Source organism: Anabas testudineus, chromosome 22 (assembly GCF_900324465.2).
Source record: "Anabas testudineus chromosome 22, fAnaTes1.2, whole genome shotgun sequence".
NCBI lineage: Eukaryota > Metazoa > Chordata > Actinopteri > Anabantiformes > Anabantidae > Anabas > Anabas testudineus.
In genome coordinates, this window is record NC_046630.1 from 10,339,772 (window position 1) to 10,359,488 (window position 19,717).

General features: G+C 42.0%; 1 protein-coding gene across 1 annotated transcript; it reads left to right on the forward strand.

Moving 5' to 3' along the window:
- Positions 1–4,419: 4,419 nt before the first annotated feature.
- On the forward strand, positions 4,420–6,897 carry sox11a (SRY-box transcription factor 11a). Its single transcript, XM_026338867.1, has one exon. It carries the CDS (start codon positions 4,549–4,551, stop codon positions 5,671–5,673), a length of 1,125 nt encoding a protein of 374 aa, XP_026194652.1. The 5' UTR covers positions 4,420–4,548; the 3' UTR covers positions 5,674–6,897.
- The last annotated feature ends 12,820 nt before the right edge of the window (positions 6,898–19,717 follow it).

The window sequence follows — 19,717 nt, forward strand, 5'->3', positions numbered from 1 at the left end:
CTATTTTATATTATTGCATAACTATTCCTGAACATATGGATACAGACTAATGTAGCTGTGCCAAGCAACTGAAGTTCCAGTGTATACAGAAATGTAATTTAAAAAGTAAAGCATTGGAGGTGAGGTATGAACCAGTTCAAGCACCTTGAGGCTGTACTTAAGTATAATATTAATTTACTGTCAGCCTATTAAATTAAATTCAATTTTAATAGTCAACTCACAACAGAAGTCATCTCAAGGCAAATTACGGTGTTTAAGGTTTAAGACCAAACAAAAACAACTATATGTGGCATTATTTAGAAAATCTAACACCCCCAATTGAGCCGAACTAGGCGAGAGTGGAGAGGAAAAACTTCCTTTAGAGGAAGAAACCTCCAGCAGAACCAAGCTCAGGGTGGGCGGCCATCTGCCTCGACCGGGTGGGGTGTGTGAAAAGAAGAGAGAGAAAAGAACAGCAGGCAACAAAAAACAACAAGTAGGAAAAACACTGGTAGGATTATACCACATTATACCCTCTGCACATACAACGACTATGTATGATATAAAAATATACTCATTGACCAATTTCTTGCAAGTACATCAGTGCAATCTGATTATTGACGAATTGTGCTGTTAAAAGGTTGTAATATCTCAGTTTTTGTTGAAACTGTCAGAAAGGTGGTATTATACTATATATTTGTTATAGGTATTAATGGCGGTGCAGTAGTGCTGAAGTGCATTATATTAAGAGGTACTTCTCTTGTTTTGGTCACCTGAATTAAATGGATGGCCAAAACATTAGAGATTACAACCATGTTAATGTACAATGTGTACAGCAGAGCTGCTGTGTTAGATTCTACTGGTGTATCTAGAAAAATTGTGGCCGGTGAGTTTTCAACAACACTTTGCATGTAAAAAAGATTCAAGCAATTAATCCATGAACTGTGAGTTTTTGCAAATACAAATGTAAACAAGGTGCAGACAGCTTTGTTATGTGAGTGTATTTGTGCGTGCATGTGAAAAACATTTCAGGACAGTATTTAGGCATCATCTGTTTACATTCACGACAAGATAGTCCAGTCTCAAGTATCCGCTAAGCATCAGACCTTGGGAGACAGAGGGCACATCAAGGAGGTCAACAAAGAACCTGACACCCTGGAGATACATTTGCATTGAGTTGAGAATGTAAAGCAACAACAGGGCATAAAATGGCCTCTGAGGCACCAAACACTTAAGTGGTGAAACAACGACCTCCAAACTGCTGTGAGACCCTCCTCATTGTCAAAGGTCTTTCTTATCTGGAGAGATAGAGAAGAAGACAGAATAATCTTCAAGGAATGAGACCATAGCGAGAGGCATCCAGTGAAACAAATGCTTGGCCATCTGACGTGGCTCGTTTTAGTATCATCTTAAAAGTTAAGACAGCAGAAGGGCTTGCAGTAACTGGCAAGGAACGCAGGAATATACATCTTCAGACATATAAGAAGATACAGTGTGGATTAAAAAGACTTTAAGGCTATATGGATAGAGTTAAGGGTGGATTTACTGTATAGTACTTCTTACTTTGACTACATAAATTCAGTGGATAGCACCAGATTACCATTAAGTGACTCCACTGTATGGGCTAGAAAAACACCACCTCACTGCACTGCAATAAACATTTTAAACTAAGTCCACAGGATACTCAAGAATGTGTCTGCCAAGTCAAAAGTTAATTTGCGTTTTCATGTGCTACCCCACCCCCCACCCCCCTCACACATACACACATTTTAGCCCCAACTCCCCACCCTTCTTTTCCCCATTGTGAAGCCATCAGATAGTGACTTCCAGAAGTCCACACCTGTCTCAAGGCTATGCAGAGGAGATGTATCCATGCATTTTGAGCATTGCATAGCCTCTAGCCAGGGTTAGTATTGATCTAACGCTTCACTGAGCCTTTGTGAGAGTAGCAGCTGCTTTGGGGAGGGGGGGGGGGGGTGGCTTTTAGATAAGCAAAGCAAAGAGAATTGTTTCTCCTCAAACTATCTTCTGGTGTTCGTACATGAAAACCATCGCTTAATTCAACACTCCATCGCTCTGGAATAAAATGCCCACTCCCTTGACATGAAAAGCAGCTAATGAACATTAAAACATCTGCCTTTAGGGTATTGGAAAGCAAATGGTATTAGAAAGCATGCAGTGATAATGCACTTCTCTGGATTTTCACTGTTTAATCAGCGATCTATAGGGTGAAAATGAAATATTAGCACAACATTTTCCTTATAGCACAACTCTCTCTCCTTCACTTTGATCACCAGTCACTGAATGAGGCAGTTGGGGTGGGATGGGAGGAGGAGAAGGGGTGGTATGTTACTGGTGCATCTGTGTGAGGCAGGCATGGCAATGAGACCCTCCCTAAGATGACTCATAGGCTGTACGGGCTGACACCAGCACCTCATTCACAGCCAATAATGAGCCATGCTAATGAGCAGAACAGCCACCCCGCATGCTCATCATTAAGCAGTCTTGTGATTCATGTCCAGCATGAAACCATCATACAAAGAGATAAGGCTGGCTGGAGCCGGATAGGATGTGATATGAATAGACAAGGAACAAATCACAAAAAAAAAAAAAAGTTTTAAGCATTATACTGAATCAAATTATTTTTTCAAAGCAGAACGGCACAATATACAGTAATTTATTTAACATCCACATACTGTAGTGCTATATCAGATTTTCATCTGCTGCATACAAACCCATTTTCCTAGAATGCAACATGTCTACATGCAGTGTATGCTATGTGTGCTTGCAAACTGCATTTACTGTATATGAGCCCATGCTATTAGTTAATTTGAAATAACCTCTTCAAACACCACTTAAATGAATTCATCAGGAAAAAAAAAAAAACATACTGGCGCTAAGACATGAATGTGCTTGTGCCAACCTCCTGAGACCCCTGCTCCGACACATATATCTGATAAGGCTTAATAAGCACAGGGTGGTCATGATAAAGCATTTCAGTGCTATCTCTGTCTGAGAAAGAGACACAGACAAGGGTTTGTCTCTGTGCTCCAACGATGGAATGGCAAGAGCCCCTCTATCTCTTAGCAGTGCTCTCTCCCTCTCAAACTGCCTCAGTCTTGTCTTCTTTCCCCCTCTGTGCCTCTTCTCTTTCTTTCTCCCTGCTATCCTCTGTGCGTTTCTAGCTGCCTAGCTCTGTATCAGTAGAGACACTTCTTAAGCCCCAGCTGGGGAAAATACGGTGGATGGGTAGGGGGAGGGTTTCAAAAGGGTAAGTGATTGCCCTCTAGGGGACGAAGCAGAGAGAGAGAGAGAGAGAAAAAAAAAAAAAGCAGGACGCCTTATCACCCCAGCCTCCAATAGCACTACTGGCTACCTCCCAGAGCCAGGGGGAGGAGGGTGGATGGGGTGCTGGTAGAATCCAGCTAGATGCTACACTGCCTCTTGACACAGCAAACTCAGCAGGGAGTCTGGCTGCATAAACCCAACTCAGGGCTGCAAAGCCAAATGTTGCTTTCTGAATTTGTATTACTGCTTTGCCTGCAAGCTGGAGACTACTTGTGTTTTGGATCCAGTTCTAAATATAAATCACATTTTTGTATAGAAATGTAATCCTAATTATTTATATAAGTGGTTTATTGGATCTACATTCCTAACAGTGAGGATCAATGTGATGCTGCAGATGTGTGTTGTCTGTTTACGCACTATAATAAAAGGACTACTGTATGAAGAAGGACGCACTACTGACCTATATCCTGGTTTTAAAGTCAAACCACGCCAAAAAAAAAAAAAAAGTAAAACATGTGATAACAGTTGGCCACTCAGAGATAAGCGTGATATATAAACGTTAATGACAGCATTAAGTCTTCCTCTAAAGGCATCACCAGCTGCTAAAATGTATCCAGCTATAGCAGGTAGCCAGTCATGCTGGCGGCCGCGCCGACGCATCGGGCGCCTGCAACAGTGTCCAAGCGCCACCTTCAGTATCCAACCTATGGGAGGAATAAAAGCAAATCATTACATGGCCTACTTGTTTGTCTCCAGACACATCTGCTGAAATGTAGGTATCTGAGTGGAGTAAACCTTTTTTTTTTTCTTAGCTCTATTTTTTTTCTTATTTTTTAAATAAGGACACAGACTTTAGTTTTATGTGCGCACTGGTGAGTGGCGCTCATCTCCAGAGCGCACAGTGCTAACTGTGTGTTTAATATGCCTGTCTCGCCCGGCGTGTTGCCCCAGACACTGTGTACCACAAATCCCCACCTCCACTCCAATGAGAGCTCGGGAGGGAGGAATAAAAGGGTTAAGGGGAGTCTTGGATGGAGTCTGCTGGGCGGAGTGGAAGGGACGTGATTGGATGGCTGCGTGTGACGCAGGGGACATGAAAAAGCTGATAACTAGTTAAGAAGGCAGTTTGTAACTCTGGAAAAAGAGTGCAGAGCTTGAGACGCGCATTACGCAGAGGACGTGGACGAACAGGCGCACACACAGAGACCTGAGCCGCCTTGGCAGTGTGGGCTGTTGAGACACTGCAGCGTCCGGACACAAAGTGACTTGAAACAGAGGACAATGGTGCAGCACACAGACAACAGCGAGACGGACGGGAGCATGTCCAGGGAGGCTACCGATTCGGAGGAGAGTGAATTTATGGCATGCAGCCCAGTGGCGATAAACCCGGACTGGTGCAAGACAGCCACCGGCCACATCAAGAGACCCATGAATGCATTTATGGTGTGGTCCAAAATCGAGAGGAGAAAGATCATGGAGCAGTCGCCGGACATGCACAACGCAGAGATTTCCAAGCGCCTGGGGAAGAGGTGGAAGATGCTCAAGGATAGTGAAAAGATCCCGTTTATCAGAGAAGCAGAGAGGCTCCGGCTAAAACACATGGCTGACTATCCCGACTACAAGTACAGACCCAAGAAAAAACCCAAACTCGACAGTTCCAAATCATCAGCACCGTCTCCGGAGAAGTGCGGCAAAATAGCAAAGACTCCCAGCAAGAAGTGCTCAAAGATAAAGACTAAGAGCGGCTCTAAGTCCTCTCAGGGCTACGGGGACGACTGTGTGTTTCCCAGCTTAAAAGTTACAAAGACTGTGAAAAGTGAGCTCACCGACGAGGACGACGAGGACGAGTACGAAGAAGACTACCGGATGGGGATTAAGACGGGGGGCGAGGAGCGCCTGAGGCCGTACAATGTAGCCAAAGTTCCCGCGAGCCCAACTTTGAGCTCCTCGGCCGAGTCCGAGGGGGCGAGCATGTACGAAGAAGTGAGGAACAACAACAACAGACTGTTTTACAATATCAAAAACATTACCAAGCAGAGCACATTGCACGCTGCTTCCATCTCACCAGCATCCTCCAGGTCGGTCTCCACATCCTCCTCCTCCTCCTCCTCCTCCTCCTCCTCCTCCTCCTCCAGCAGCAGCGGCTCTTCTTCCGGCGAGGACGCGGACGATTTGCTTTTTGACTTTAGTTTAAATTTCGCCCCCAGTGCCCAGGGCTCGGAGCTGGGCAACCCCAATTCAGGAAACCTGTCGCTGTCTCTTGTGGATAAGGACCTGGACTCGTTCAGTGAGGGCAGCCTGGGTTCTCACTTTGAATTCCCAGACTATTGCACGCCGGAGCTCAGTGAGATGATTGCCGGGGACTGGCTGGAGGCGAACTTTTCCGACCTGGTCTTCACATACTGAACTGAAAAAAAAACACACACACACACACACACACAAAAAGTTTCTCTAGTAATAACAGAGAAGGGAGAAATGAAATTACACGTGTCCTGGTCAAGTTGTCCCTAGCCCTGCCTCCTGTGGGTTTTCTGAAGGGTCCTGGAGGGGGAAGGTAGAGGACCAGGAGGCGAGGTGAGGTTTGAGGAATGAGATGCTTATGAAGCTGGTAGCAAAAAAAAAAAAAAAAAGAGAAAGTCTGCAGACGTTTTTTTTCTGGCAGCATGACAGGGTTTTATGGAGTTTCCCCCCCCCCCTTAGGTCTGCATTTATGGTTCAGCTTAAACGGACCACAAAGGGAAAAATACGTGAACTTCTATGCATCTTATCCTCTTCAAGACAAACAAACAAAAAAAAAACTGCAGGGAGCTGAAACGGACTGTGGACTGACTCAAAGCAAATCTGTGAACTGACACTTGTTCAGGACTTTACTTTACAACGGTTTATGTAATTTCTAAATGCCGCAAATGTTTGTTTGTTCTTTTTTTTTTTTTTGTAACTGATTCCGTTTACCTCCTGGTTTGGATAAATTTACGCAGCCTAAAACCTCTGCCGAATACAGGTGTGGAGGAAACATTTTGATACATAACAGACCTCATCTTTTTAAAAGAAAAGTAAGATATTTTCAGGCATATTTTTGTACAGTTAAAAAAAAAGGGAATGTTCTTACTGTGCTTTCAGTGAGTTTCAGGCACTTCTTCCCTTTATCATTTGTTTTTTTAGCATGCAAGGGAGTCCTGGTTTTAAGGATTAAGTTAAATTAAGACTTGCATCAAAAATGCCTTGTGATTTTAAACTAGGTTTTGTACAGTTGTAGAGCAGATTTGTTGAGTATTTGTAGACGATACAATGGCATCATGGGGAACACATACCTCAGAGCTGGAACTAGTTTCAAGATTGTATATGTACTGTAATATAGTAAAGTTAGGAGTTTATGTATATCATACTCGTGATATGTGGATGGGTCCCAATCGCAGGTGTGAAACTGGATTTTGGTATTTTTTATGGCACATACTGTTTTTCCCCCCTCTCATTTTTTGTGCAATATATCCTCTTAAGATACAGACCATCAACAATTGTAGCAAGTGATGGAGAACAGACTTGTGCACTGTCAACATCATTTCATGTTATGATGCTGAAGCCTGTCCAGGCAGAAAAATAAACAAATCAGCTGGAACTGATACAAAACGATTTAATATGGCCTCATTGTGTGATACCTACTAGAGAAACATATACAATTTGAATGTTGTACGACACACATGATTGGGATAATATCTGACACCAAACAGTTTGAATCCGACTGCAAATTAGGGAAAACAGAGTTCTGCAAAAGGACGTCGTCTGATACGGTGGTGGTGGTGGTGGTCTGGCATTAGTTCAACAAACAAGCAAAAAAGAACATTCCATAGTCCTGTTTCATGAAATGAAACTTTATTTTAAAACTGAAGACTGCCTTCTTTTTTTAAGACATTAACCATAAACCTGTATTTTTATTTCTTGCACTTAAAAAAAAAGCAGATATTGTTTATTTTTATGTGGGTCTTACGTACAAAGTCTGTTTGATAAAGGGTTTTGGAATATGACCTAATTATATGCCAAGACGTTTTTTTGTTGAAGATCTGGGCAGTAGTTACTTCACATTCCAAGTGTGAATCTGTCTTTGACTCATCTTTTAATAAATAAGTACATACCACCATTGACTGTCCTTTCAGTTTGTGAATATATGTACACAGATGTGTTATTTGTTGCGTTTGAAAAGGATGTGGTAACAGAATGATGCCTATTTTGTATTTAGGCTGATACTCTGAAATGGATGGGCTCAAACTAACATGTGAATTCACATTTAATAAAAAGGAAAAAAAAAAAGGAAAACATGTGAACAAGCAGTGTTGAGATGCTTTACTCGTCCTGTTTTGCAAATGTGCTGTTTCTGTTGGAACTCCTTGGAAAAAAGGGGCACTGTGGCTTTAAGAAATTGAATTGCCCGCTCTCCCGTGCTGAGCGATGTGATTGGTGGACTTGATGGTCCCCTTGGAGATGAAGCTGGAAACAAGAGCCGCTCCTCTCAGCATGTGGGAGCTCTCGGTCTGTCGGTCGTCCATTCAGAAAAGTTGCACTCTGCCCAGTGCAGCAGGGCTCGAGAGTTAGTGAGCAGAGGGCTGAAAAGTGTCTAAATGTGACAGATGTTCACTCAGGGATAAACAGCGGCTCTTATTTCACACAGACACTGTTTAATTTCTGATAAATGTGCAGCCTATTTTACACATGCAACATTTATTTGTATGTAAAAGTGTAATCTACAGTCTAAAAGTCCATCAAAGTTTCAGGCCATTTGTTAATATGTATATGAGTAACATGTTTAGTAGGTCAATTATTTGATGGTTTAAAATAATTATTAGTGGCTGTCAGTTGCGGTCCTTAAGTACGGCTCTTCTCACCACTTAATGCCAGATATTCATGTGGGGTTTCAGATAAATAAAGCAAATAGCTGGCAGGACAGAGTGTCAGCAGGGACATGGATGAAAAGGAGTGAGAACAACTGCATTAATCTTAAGAAAAACACAAATAGGTGTAAGTCAAATCAATACGTACTGGTTGCCTCGCACACACTAATATGATTGTGGTGCTGCTTTAACGTGCAACACCAGAGGTGACAGTTATGTCTCAGACCAAGATACAAAAATGTTGTCCCAGTCAGAACTCGAGCTACTGCATGTTGATCCCCGATATGGCAGGGATTAGCAACAGCACAGCCTTATATCATGCCATACAGAATACAACCTGCAAGACTGGATATATATAAACAGTATTTCAAGTGATTAAATCTCCACAGTGTTGGAGGGGGTCATGCATACCTCCAGAGAACTACACATGCATCCTCTCATTTCATCTAAGACCCACCTTTAACAGATCATATAAAAAGCATCAGTGGCCAAGGCCACTGAGAGATTTGTGTTCATTACAGCAATAGGATCTAATGATGAATATTTTCCGTGCATGGCTGCACAGGTACCCCCAACCCATTAAGTCAGTTTGCAAATCTGTAATAAAACATTTATCCAGCTATTACTTTACCTGACCTATTGGTCAAAGTTGCTAATGGGTTCCAGGGCTATTCCCAATAGAATCTCAACATTGATTTTGTGTTGCTCTGAAATATCTGTTCAGGGCTAATGCCAGTGGTACATGTTGAAATGAAATTAGTGACCAGTTGAAATTTCCTTCTATTTCCTCCTTAAATAAATAAATGGATATCTGGAATGCTTAGTAGACACTCAGTGAGATACTATCCTCCCGAGGTATTTAGTAAGGTGGGGGGTTGACAGTGAGGCAAAAGAAAGTAATTTACAATCTCTGGAGCATTTAAATCATTCATACAACCCTGCATGTCACAGTTAAGCGTGGTACGTGACACCTGTACAAAGACCACAGCTTCAGAACTGAGATCTCACAATTTGCCTGATGCTTTAAGTGGACATCTAAAACGTGCCAGTGCTGCCCCAGTACTCGTAGTTAAACTTCCTCTGTGACCAGCCTTGCAGCCTACTGATGTTAAATCCAGCAACAAAAAAAGGCCTGTTATCATTTCCGCTCAGTTTTTTTTTTTCTCTCTCCTAAGTGACTCTCACCCAGTGAGCTCAGATGCATTACATCACTGCTTAGCTGACGCCGCTGCGCAGTAAGATTCCATGTTGTGTCATCGTTGATCCACATGTGCTCCTCTTCTCCCAGTGGGAGGCTGTCTAATATAGCTATGGGAATACTGATATATGCTCACCATGCTGGAGGCTTCACAACAACAATAACAACGCTGCCATAGCCTCATTTTAAACCAGTTTACCTGTCGGTTAATTGACGAGCGGGCAGGATTTGTGGTATCTGCTTCGGATCTGCCGTTTGAGATTGAGATGGTGTTGACACCCCTTCTGTCCATGCAAGCCCCTCTCCTGATCTGTTATACAAGCGTGTCATGCTGTTAGACGCTGCCAGTGCTTTCAGGTCCTGCAAGCTGCGTGTCAGACTATTTAAATGACACACCAGCAGTTGGTCCCCTGTGTAACAGTGAGTCCTGAGACGTGAATAGAAAAATCTAGTTGGGACCTAAATATCATTTATTATCTTATAGATCTGGAGTAAACTACTTGTTTATTTCTGGGACGCCTGTCAGCCATGAAATCTTGGTAGAATGACCTTATAAGTACTCATTCCTGGTGTTGTGCAGTTCCCTTGCTGATAGTCAGAGAGAATTTGTCTGTAAAATTGCCTGCCTGAGCAACAGTCCAGACCCTGTGTCCCCTGCTCCAGTCTTTGCCTGGGGCAACTCCTGCTGCTGTTGATAGCTATCCATTTGCTCTGCCTTCCCTGTGTATGGGAGGGAGGTAGCGAGGGAGCATCTGCCCCATCTGCTGCACTGATATTTACTATGCCTTCACATTTGTGATAAGGGGGAGTGGCAAAAGCCCAATTCCCTCATGGTGTTTTAGCACTCTCGCAGATATACACGTACACACACACACACACTTCCATGGAAGGGAGTGAATGAAAACGAGAGAGATAAGAGGCAAATGCATCGAGCTTTAAAAAAAAAAAAAGTCGCCACTCAGAGGAACCAGAGTTAAACTTGATACAAAACAGGCAGTGTAACGGATAACAAGTGTGCAGCTGAAAGCAAGTACCACGCATGGTCTGCTGGGGCCAAATTTTCCATTCACAGCTTCATTGCAGTTTTCATTATTTAGTAAAGGCAATGAGAAAAGAAGTTTTTGGGGGGGGGGGGCTGCTGCGCTGAAAGCAGACACAGCAGGTTGTCTTGAGCAGTTTAAGCTGGCAGCGCTATTGTCTCGCAGACACAGAAACAAACAGTTCAATCACTCCTCCCAGAATCTGTTCTGACACGGTGTGAGATCTCATTGGAAGAAGGTCACTTTTTTTTTTTGTGGGGAGCTGCTGGAGGTCACACATCACTCACGTGAATTATCTCTTAACAGGGCAGGGACTTGGTTGCACACCTGCTTTTCTTTGCAAATCAAGCTCTGACTATATTATATTAGCTGAATGGGGAGCGCTGGATGATATTTTGCAGATCCGGGGCTCAATATGTGCCAGGCGAACGTTCTGCTTGCACCACTCGGTGTGTGAGAGAAAACAAATGGAGCCTTTTTTGTTTCAGAAATGCCACAATAATGGGCCTCAATGTAATTAGAGCCAACTTGTAATGACATTTAGCTCTGTTTAGAGTGCAATCACACAAGTTGGTTTGCCTGATTACAGTCAGTTTAGGATTTACATAACCTTGTTTGGAATTAATTGTGACGTGCGCTTGATATTTATCTTAGAGTTTAACAGCAGCTGCATTTGCCCCCTGCACTTAGATACCTATTCCAATAAGAACATGGCCATGAGCCCACCAAATAGTGTGTTAGTGGTAAATTCAAATAACGTTTGAATCCAGATTAAAGTGCATGGGTGGGTTTTTATTTAAGTTACACGTGTTTGCTTTAGTTTTTATCACTTTAGATAATTCACTAGCCCATATGTGTTTATACGTGGCTGCTGACCAGATAATGTTGTTCCCATCTAATCAAACGGAGTGGATATTAGTGTATTATTAGAGATCAGTGCTCTCTTATTCCATGTGCATATCGTGTGAGGAAAGTCCAGTTGGCTTTCTGCCCAGATGCATGGATTTAAGACCCCTGCGCTAACCCCCACCCCCTTTTTTTTCCAAGGCAAGGATTGTTTTTGTGCATGTGGCCGTGTGTTTGTCTGGAGGCTTATGTCATTTTTTTAGTTTGTTATTGGACTGGATGCATAAACTGAAAAAAACTCAGCGTCAAGACAGTGCTAATCATTGGCAAATGTTCAGTAATATGTTGAGTATTCAGTTTCTGATCATGACACACACATAGTCTAGTTGAAATAAAGCTGAGTCAGAGAAAGGTGCCCTACTCTTCTGAAACTTTTCACTTTAACGACACCAGCTACAGACATTCATGACCCCCTGCCTGACCACCCCAGGATTAAGTCAGGCAGTAATCTAGATTCAAAACTGCAGCTCAAGGGGAGCACATGCAATTTCCCCCTAAAGCTAGAGCAGACCCAGCAGTTGGTCATTCATATGCATCTGAAATCTAATACTCTGCTGCTGTGCCCCTCAGTAGCCCCACCTTTCCTGACTCACCAGTGAACCTCGACTCCCACCAATGCACTCTGCACAGTATAGGGCCCGTTCTTCCTCCCACTCACTCTATTTCTTGCGCTCCCCCTCTTTCCATCAATTTGCATGTTACCCAGGTTACACTGTCAGGGTACCCTCTCACAGTTAGACTCGACGCAGGGTCTCATTTGATAGTCTTTGCTGCTTCAGTAAATAATTAGCACATTGAATCCTCCGGGGGCCCTATACAGGAAGGGGGTGTGGGGGGGTTGACTAAGGTTCTAATGATTGTTATGCTGCAGTATTTTTGATAGCAGCCCCTCTACCTCCTCCTTAACACAACTTAAGTAAAAAAAATAATACAAATATCTCTGGAATAAATTTTGAATGTTGATGTCGATGAAGCTCAACAGGCTTGATTGATATTCTAAGACTTTTAAAGCAGTAGTCTGTATTAAAATGCTCTTTATGGCTTTAAACTGTGTGTCTGAAAGGAAAGTGATGATTGGAATATTCTTTTTGTAGAATGAATTAAGACTCTGTTCTTCAGTCATTTCTAATACCCAAGACAAAGATAAATAACAACTAGATATTGTAATTTACTATACTGTATTTTCAGTAGTATACCATTTATTCCAAATCATATTACAATTTTTCTGCTCCGTTCTTCTTAACAAATTTTCTTTCTGATAAATCAATGCACATTTTACTAAACCAGAAACATCAAAAAAAAAAAAAAAAAGAAATCAAGCCAGATGGATGCTTGACCTCCCTGATTAGCAAAGGAGACACTCAGGCAAAGTAATGCCCTCTCAGGATTGCATCTGTAAAATGACAACTCCTGCCAAAAAATCCATTAACTTCATGTAGATTTTAATGGCTCCATCCAACTACAGATGCAGAGACAACTTCAGATGTTATTGTAGGAGATGGAGAGACTAAATGAAAATGTGCCAGGACCTGAGTGGGTCTTTAAAAAAAAGACTTCCATCCCCTTTGCCCTGGAGTGCACACTGAACCCAAAAAAGGGCAAAACAAATCACACTGTTGAATAATTCATACATGTGGGGAGGCACAATTCATATGCATCCCACTGAATCTATATCTATTATGTAGAAATGTTATATTCATGAAAAATATAGCACATCAAAAACTATACCTTCAAGACTGACAGCGAACAACCAATTAAAGTTGTATTTCTGGGAGTTAAACACGCAGTTGGCAGTTCCCCATCTCCTTCTAATGGGAATCCTAGTTTGATGTTATTTATTTCCCAATGTTCCCAGTACCACAGATATTTTGAGGCCTAGATTAGAAGAACAAGTAGCCTGGTCAAGGCGACAAACAAGTGCAGTTCGCGCAGGCCCAGTGGGACGTTCTTGGTGGTTGTAGATTGTTTGTAGCCAGTGGGGATTGGAACTATATTCTATGAAGTGGTGTGACATGTAGCCCCACTTCTCACCACTGAAACACACAAACAGTGCTGACACATGCACACATTCGACTTCTCTCCTTCCTTCTGCACTGGCTGGTCAGACAGTTATTCATTTCGAGCACCTCAGCCGCCAGCAGAGAAATTCTGTCACTGGGTCATTACAAATACCCACAGGCTGTTGAGAATGTCCTCGCAGATGCAGGAGACAAACGTGGGCCTGCATGCTGTTGCCTGAGTGCTGCTGTTTGATGGGGTCCTGAATGACCTATTTCTCTCCTACAGATATTTCAACTTGGTCCTGTTGAAATCATGAATCACTAATCCAAGACCAAACAGAATACAGTAATTTATTGTGTACACACCAAATCTACAGTTTTGTAGGATGCACCCATATTCAGTTTACAGTGTTTATTAAAGGGAGAAGTAACATACAGTATTTTCTCTCAATGCTGTAATAAAGTAATATTTACTTTTACTTTTTTGAGTTAAAAAAAAAAGTAGATTACAGGTTTATTTTAGTGTTTTACTTTAACTGTCTTCATCACAGTTTTAAAAATATAAATACATTATTTCCTTTATAGGGTTTTTACTTTATCACATGTGTATCAGAAGGTGTCATTGTTGGACAAATCGTCTTTGCCCTGTGAGGCAAACCTGAGATTTATATTGGGTTATATAAATCACATTTGATTTGATTAAATAGCTTAATAACCACTCAGAACCACTGTTGAAGAACCATCTTGGAAGGCAGGGCTCAGCACACTATTCTGCTTGTTACATTCGGGCCCTTGGGGTTTAATGTGTGCCACTGATATGTTTTTGTTTTGATTGTGTTTTTTTGCACTTAGCGTATATTGAACATAAGCTCAATCTGCATTTAATTCTTGGTCAATATCTTCCCATTCACACAAGATTGAGGTTTGCAACTGTTCTTTTTGCATGCTGGGTCTATATGTGGCTAACCGGCAGGGCAGTCACATCCTATTTTGATAGTGTAGTAGTGAGTGGTGAGACACATGACTGTGATCAACAGGGGGCTGTCCATTGATTTTCAAGGCCGCACATTATGCTGCAAATGTATATTAAAGGGAACAGTCTGCATGGCCTTGGATATGCTTAGCATGATTTAAACATGCCAAGACCATATTTAAGCCTCAAGCTAAAACATTTTAACTCAGAAAAACAAGGTGTAGCTGCTTTCATGTAACTGCACCGTGGCAGCCACTGGAGGGAAAAAGGAAAACCAAAATGGATATGGAGGGAAAAAGAAAAATGAATACAATAAATGTTGTCACTGTGATTTGATGAATTATTCAAACTTCCCTTTACAGATTTCATAATTAGAAAGTGTAATCCAGTGATTAACCAGCTGACTGGCAGAGTATATCACTAAAACATTTAATCCCACTCCCAGTATTACTGTGATTTGCGAGTTCTCCTGTCATAAAAACTCCCTAATAATCCCATTAGGTCCCACTACAGAAACTATACTACACTCACTTCACATTTTTTTAAATGCTGGCTTCAACCATGTAATTGCTGTGCATTTAAAGCAATTTGGTCAGTGGCAACAGAAACCTGCTTACTGCTGAAAAGTTAATGACACTGAAAGCCAATACTATACCCCGACCACTTAGCCCTGCAGTTTGACAGAATTTGTCATTACACAGTTCCTTACTCAAAAACTGATGGATGTTACACTTCCCCTGTTTGCTCTACATTAAAAGTTAGCGATGTACTGCGTGTCAGGTCTGATGGTCATGGAGTTGCCAATGAGTGGCAACAAAGATGTGTTCGAACTGTGTTTAAAAAGAGATACAAGGCATCAAAGTGATTGAATGGTCACAAAAGCAGATTTAGTTGTTTTTTTTTCCAGTTTCAATCAGGCAGCTGCTTGTTCCTGTCATGACAGAGTCCCCTGGCACATTGGAATTGCGTGATTGTTATCTCATACAATACATTTCTCACTTCAGTGCACTCTAGAATCCAACCTGCTCAATCCTATCAACCCCACCCACCACCACCACCACCTCATCCATCCAAACTAAACCACCTTTATGGCCACATTTCGGTAAAACCCGCTGTCTTGATTTTCTTTGGCATTTCTGTCCTTATTCATACAGTGGGGCTGTGAGCTGGAATAATTAGGAGAACGCCATAAGGCCCTTGCCTCCTGACAATTGATCAACAAACAATGATTTATGAGGTCATCTTGTATCAGGGGATGACCATTGATTTAAACACACAAAGAAAACACACAGAGATCCATGAACACATGCAACTTCTGATACAGATGACCATACACATAAATCAGTCTCAATTTCTATACATTCTCATTTATGCTGACCCGTCCTATTTACCTGCCGTTCACTTTAATAAAGACCAAAACGTGCAGGCCCACAGCCTGATATGGATTTGATGAGTGATCAGACTGACAATGTTGTGCACTGTTTAAAGTCCCTTGAATGCTTGAATGAACCTTTTGCAAATCTATTTTGTCACTCGGCTACTTAACAGATGCTGATTCCACATATTTTCTCACTGTTGTTTCAAGTATTGATTGTCACAGAGGCCTGAAGGAAACACAGCAGCAAAACAGTGCCCGTGTCTTGCCACAGTATATCACTTTGGCCTGTCTGTTGTTTTGGTATGCCTATGTAAGGTTTCTTGACAGACAACGTGCATACTATGTTTTATTACCCCGCCAGCTGCAGGGTCATTATACATCGCTCTTCCTGTGAAATCGCAGGCTCATATTTCTATGTGTACTGGAAAGCTGCAGCTTCAGATACTGATTAATGAGTAATGAAATGGCTTTTAGTTATTACAGGGTGAAAATATTAATATGAGAGATGCTGAGTGAGAAGAAGGGCACCTTTATTATGTTACCAGTCTGTTCCATCATCTCGTAGATCTGTCATAGGTTCATGGCATTGAGGAGATTAAGAAGCCATGTTAGTCATCAAACGCTAAGTGATCCTGGTCTATTTAGAAAGAGCACAGCCTGTCATCATCATACAGGGCTCCCTTCAGCGTCCAACAAATCTATCTGTCTCTATTCATTTTGTGCTTACTACATGCTGCCATGGGCAAACGTTTTCAAAATGGTTTTCTGTATGACGTTAATGAAAACATTTAATTGATGCTAATTCAATCATTCAATGCTGCCCAACATAGCAGTGGGAAAATGATTACGGCTTTCTACAGAAATAAAACACATGTTAAGTGCTTTAGAGACACTGCGCTATATGGGGATGAACTCGGATGAAGCGTTATTGTCGTTCCTTACCACAGATTGATCGTTACTGTAGTCATGTCGATACGTGATTAAACATGACGTTAATAAGATAACTGGACTGGCTGCCTATACCACAATACCACAGAGCATGATGGGGTGGAAGTGTGTATACTGTATGTTTGTGACAGTTTGCACAGGAGTGATAGCGGACAGGCTGAATGCTGATGTCTCATCCGTCCCTCTCCTCTTCTTCTGGGGTGGGATGATAAAAAGAGGTACTACTATGGCCATTGCAATTATACTGTTGTTAGTGATTGTTGTTGGTCAGCGGCAGCAGATCAAAAGGAGCAGATCCCTATTGACTTACTGTCATTGTAAAAGGATGACCAAGTCAAGCTCTCACACAGTGGGAGAATCTCTGCTCTGTCTCCAGTGATTGACTCCTCTGCTGCTTTAACCAGCATTGTGACAGTGGAATAATTGAGCATGCAGCATGAATCCACTATTAGAGATTCATGTGTGTCACCCCACCTCTTCCTCTCTGTGATCCTTTCAGCTTGCAGATGATTGAAGAGCCGCTGGCGTCTCCTTGCTCTACATGGATAAGCAGTTGTCATAGGAAACATCAATACTTGAATGGATAGTCAGTTTTATTCATTGATTAAGCACTGAGAGAATGCACGAGTGTTCACCCCTGCAAAGCCCAATGCCCATGCCTGTGACTAACCATCCTCCATTTTTGTGATTTAGGATACATTTGTGCAATGATCTCTAAGTCCGGTGTCATTCCTTTACCTCTCCATATTTCCAAGAACATAATCAATAATGTCATCTGAGCGGCATGTGCATGGAGATTTGTGGAAATGTTTCATATTGTTGCAGTAGGTCAACCCCATGTTTCTACTGCTCACAGAACTGGTTTGGAAATAGCCCCATCAACATTGATGAAGCAATGACAAATGGTAAGTATGGTTTGACAGGTCAAATATTGCCACTTGGAAAATTCCAATCAATCACTGCTTCCCTCATCTTACAATGTAAAGTCACCTGTAATGGTGGTCATGTGTTCAGCAGTCCTAAAATAGGAAAGTGTAACATATTTTTTTGTAATCTGTGGCCAATAATATATATTTTTCTAGTTTTCATTACCAAGATTGTTTATACTGTACATAGAAAAGCTGCTGTAAGGAAAATAGTGACACATGCCCTCCAACAGTCTGACGCACGCTGTTTTCAAGGGCGTCCATTCGTTCAGTCTTAGGCCAAAACAGCAGTGCCCATTAGCCTCAGCATTAACCCCTGCTGGCTCCTAGAGGTTAACACCCCTCTGCTGATTTACAACAGCCAGTGGACACAGCAGCCATTAAAACGATGTAAATTTGGGTTGTTTGTAAAGAGAGAGGTGCACGAACCCAGTGACAGACCACCCACTCTCTCTCCCTCAAATAACACTCTCCATGGCTATGGTTCACAAATCAGTGGGAGCTTTCATTTGGGGAAGGTCACAGACCTTTTTATCACCTTCGTGAGACACCCTTTGGAGCCATCCCTCATGTTGCACAACTGGACGCTGCACGTCCTTTTGATGCACTGTTGCCTCAGACGACTTTAGCTTTTGCTGAACAATAACTGGCAAAGAAACACATGAAGTATGATGATCAGTTTCTGTCAGACTACCCATGTAAGTCAAAGGTTACATCACACAGGATCCTGTAATTGTACTGAAAGTCTTTCATGTCACTAATCAAACCAGTATTTACATTTGCTGTCCGCACGGTGCACACACAACGCTTGAACATCCTTGACATCAGCCTTTTGGCTCAAATGTGATGGATGGATTAAATGTCACCTATGCCCTGGGTGTTTCCGTCAGGTCGTGTACGGGCATTGCTGTGTATGTGCTCGCGTTGTTTGTTTCCATCCGATGTTAGTGTTGTGTCTATCGGTCTTGCTTCTGCATATCGTGTCCTGACATGCTCGGCTGCATCCTGAGGCATTTGGCACCCTCTCTAGTCCCCCTCCTGCTTTCTTACACACACACAAACACAAACACATCCACAATTAGCTAAGATAAGCTCAGATTCTGTGACTTCCTGCAGATTCCTCTACAGATAAGGAAGCACAATTTAAAAGCCATGTGCATGAGTAGAAAGGAACCTCTTGGTGAGTAAGTAAAAGAAATACTCATATTAAAAGCCAGAGCTGCCAGGCTCCTGTCTGTCGCTGTGATGATTGGTCTCAGCATCATCCTGTCATGCTGTATTACTTTTGGTTTTTGCACACCTCAATACACTTTTTGCTGGAACTCATTTATCATCCAGCGGGGAATGGACACCATCACAGGGGCCATTTCTGAAAGTGCAACAATCTGCTGTTTTGGAATAGATCTGTCTGTGTTTACTTGAGTCTCTGCAGTAGAAAGTATGACTGTCGCCTAGTGGAGGGTGTGACATGCATTAAATCCTCATGAAACACAGTGTGTGTGATTATGAATAAATTGAAACACGATCACCTTGTTTGTCTCATCCAAATATTTTCCGTTGACAATATAATTTTTGCTTCACAACTCACCTTAGCTATGCATATTTTTGAGAAAATGATCATACTGAGACATGCTCAGACCGGCCTTATGATGATAGAATCTGACTGCTATGAGTGGGAATGCTCTGAACTGGACATTTTCTTTGAAGTAATCTTGTAAACCAGGACAGTAGCTCTAGGAAGGAAAATGGAAATGTATCCCAGGAAGCCTTACCTTTTGAATTTTAATGAGATTTTGACACTGTTAGAACAATGAACAACATCAGCTGAACAAGGAAAATACTTGATGCCTCTTAAATAATGATGATTTTCAAATGGCAGATGAGGACTATCTATCTTGAGTTCTCCCTGACGAGAAATTAAGAAGCAGCAAATCAGCAAAGCAGCAAATGGCATGTCTGTTAATATGAGTAGAGGACTGAACTAGCTACACCTGAGATAATGGCTGAATGAGGTAAAGCAATCGGCTCATTTAAAAAAAAAAAAAAATCAGTTAAGTACCTCTCTCTCCAAAGAACTTAAAGTAGCTCGGATTCCAGTGAAGAGGAGTTTGTTCCTCTAGTGTGCATATTACTGCATCTCATCTCACTTATTGCTGCCTAGAGTGCTATGACAACAGAAGTGAGAATAGATTTAATCT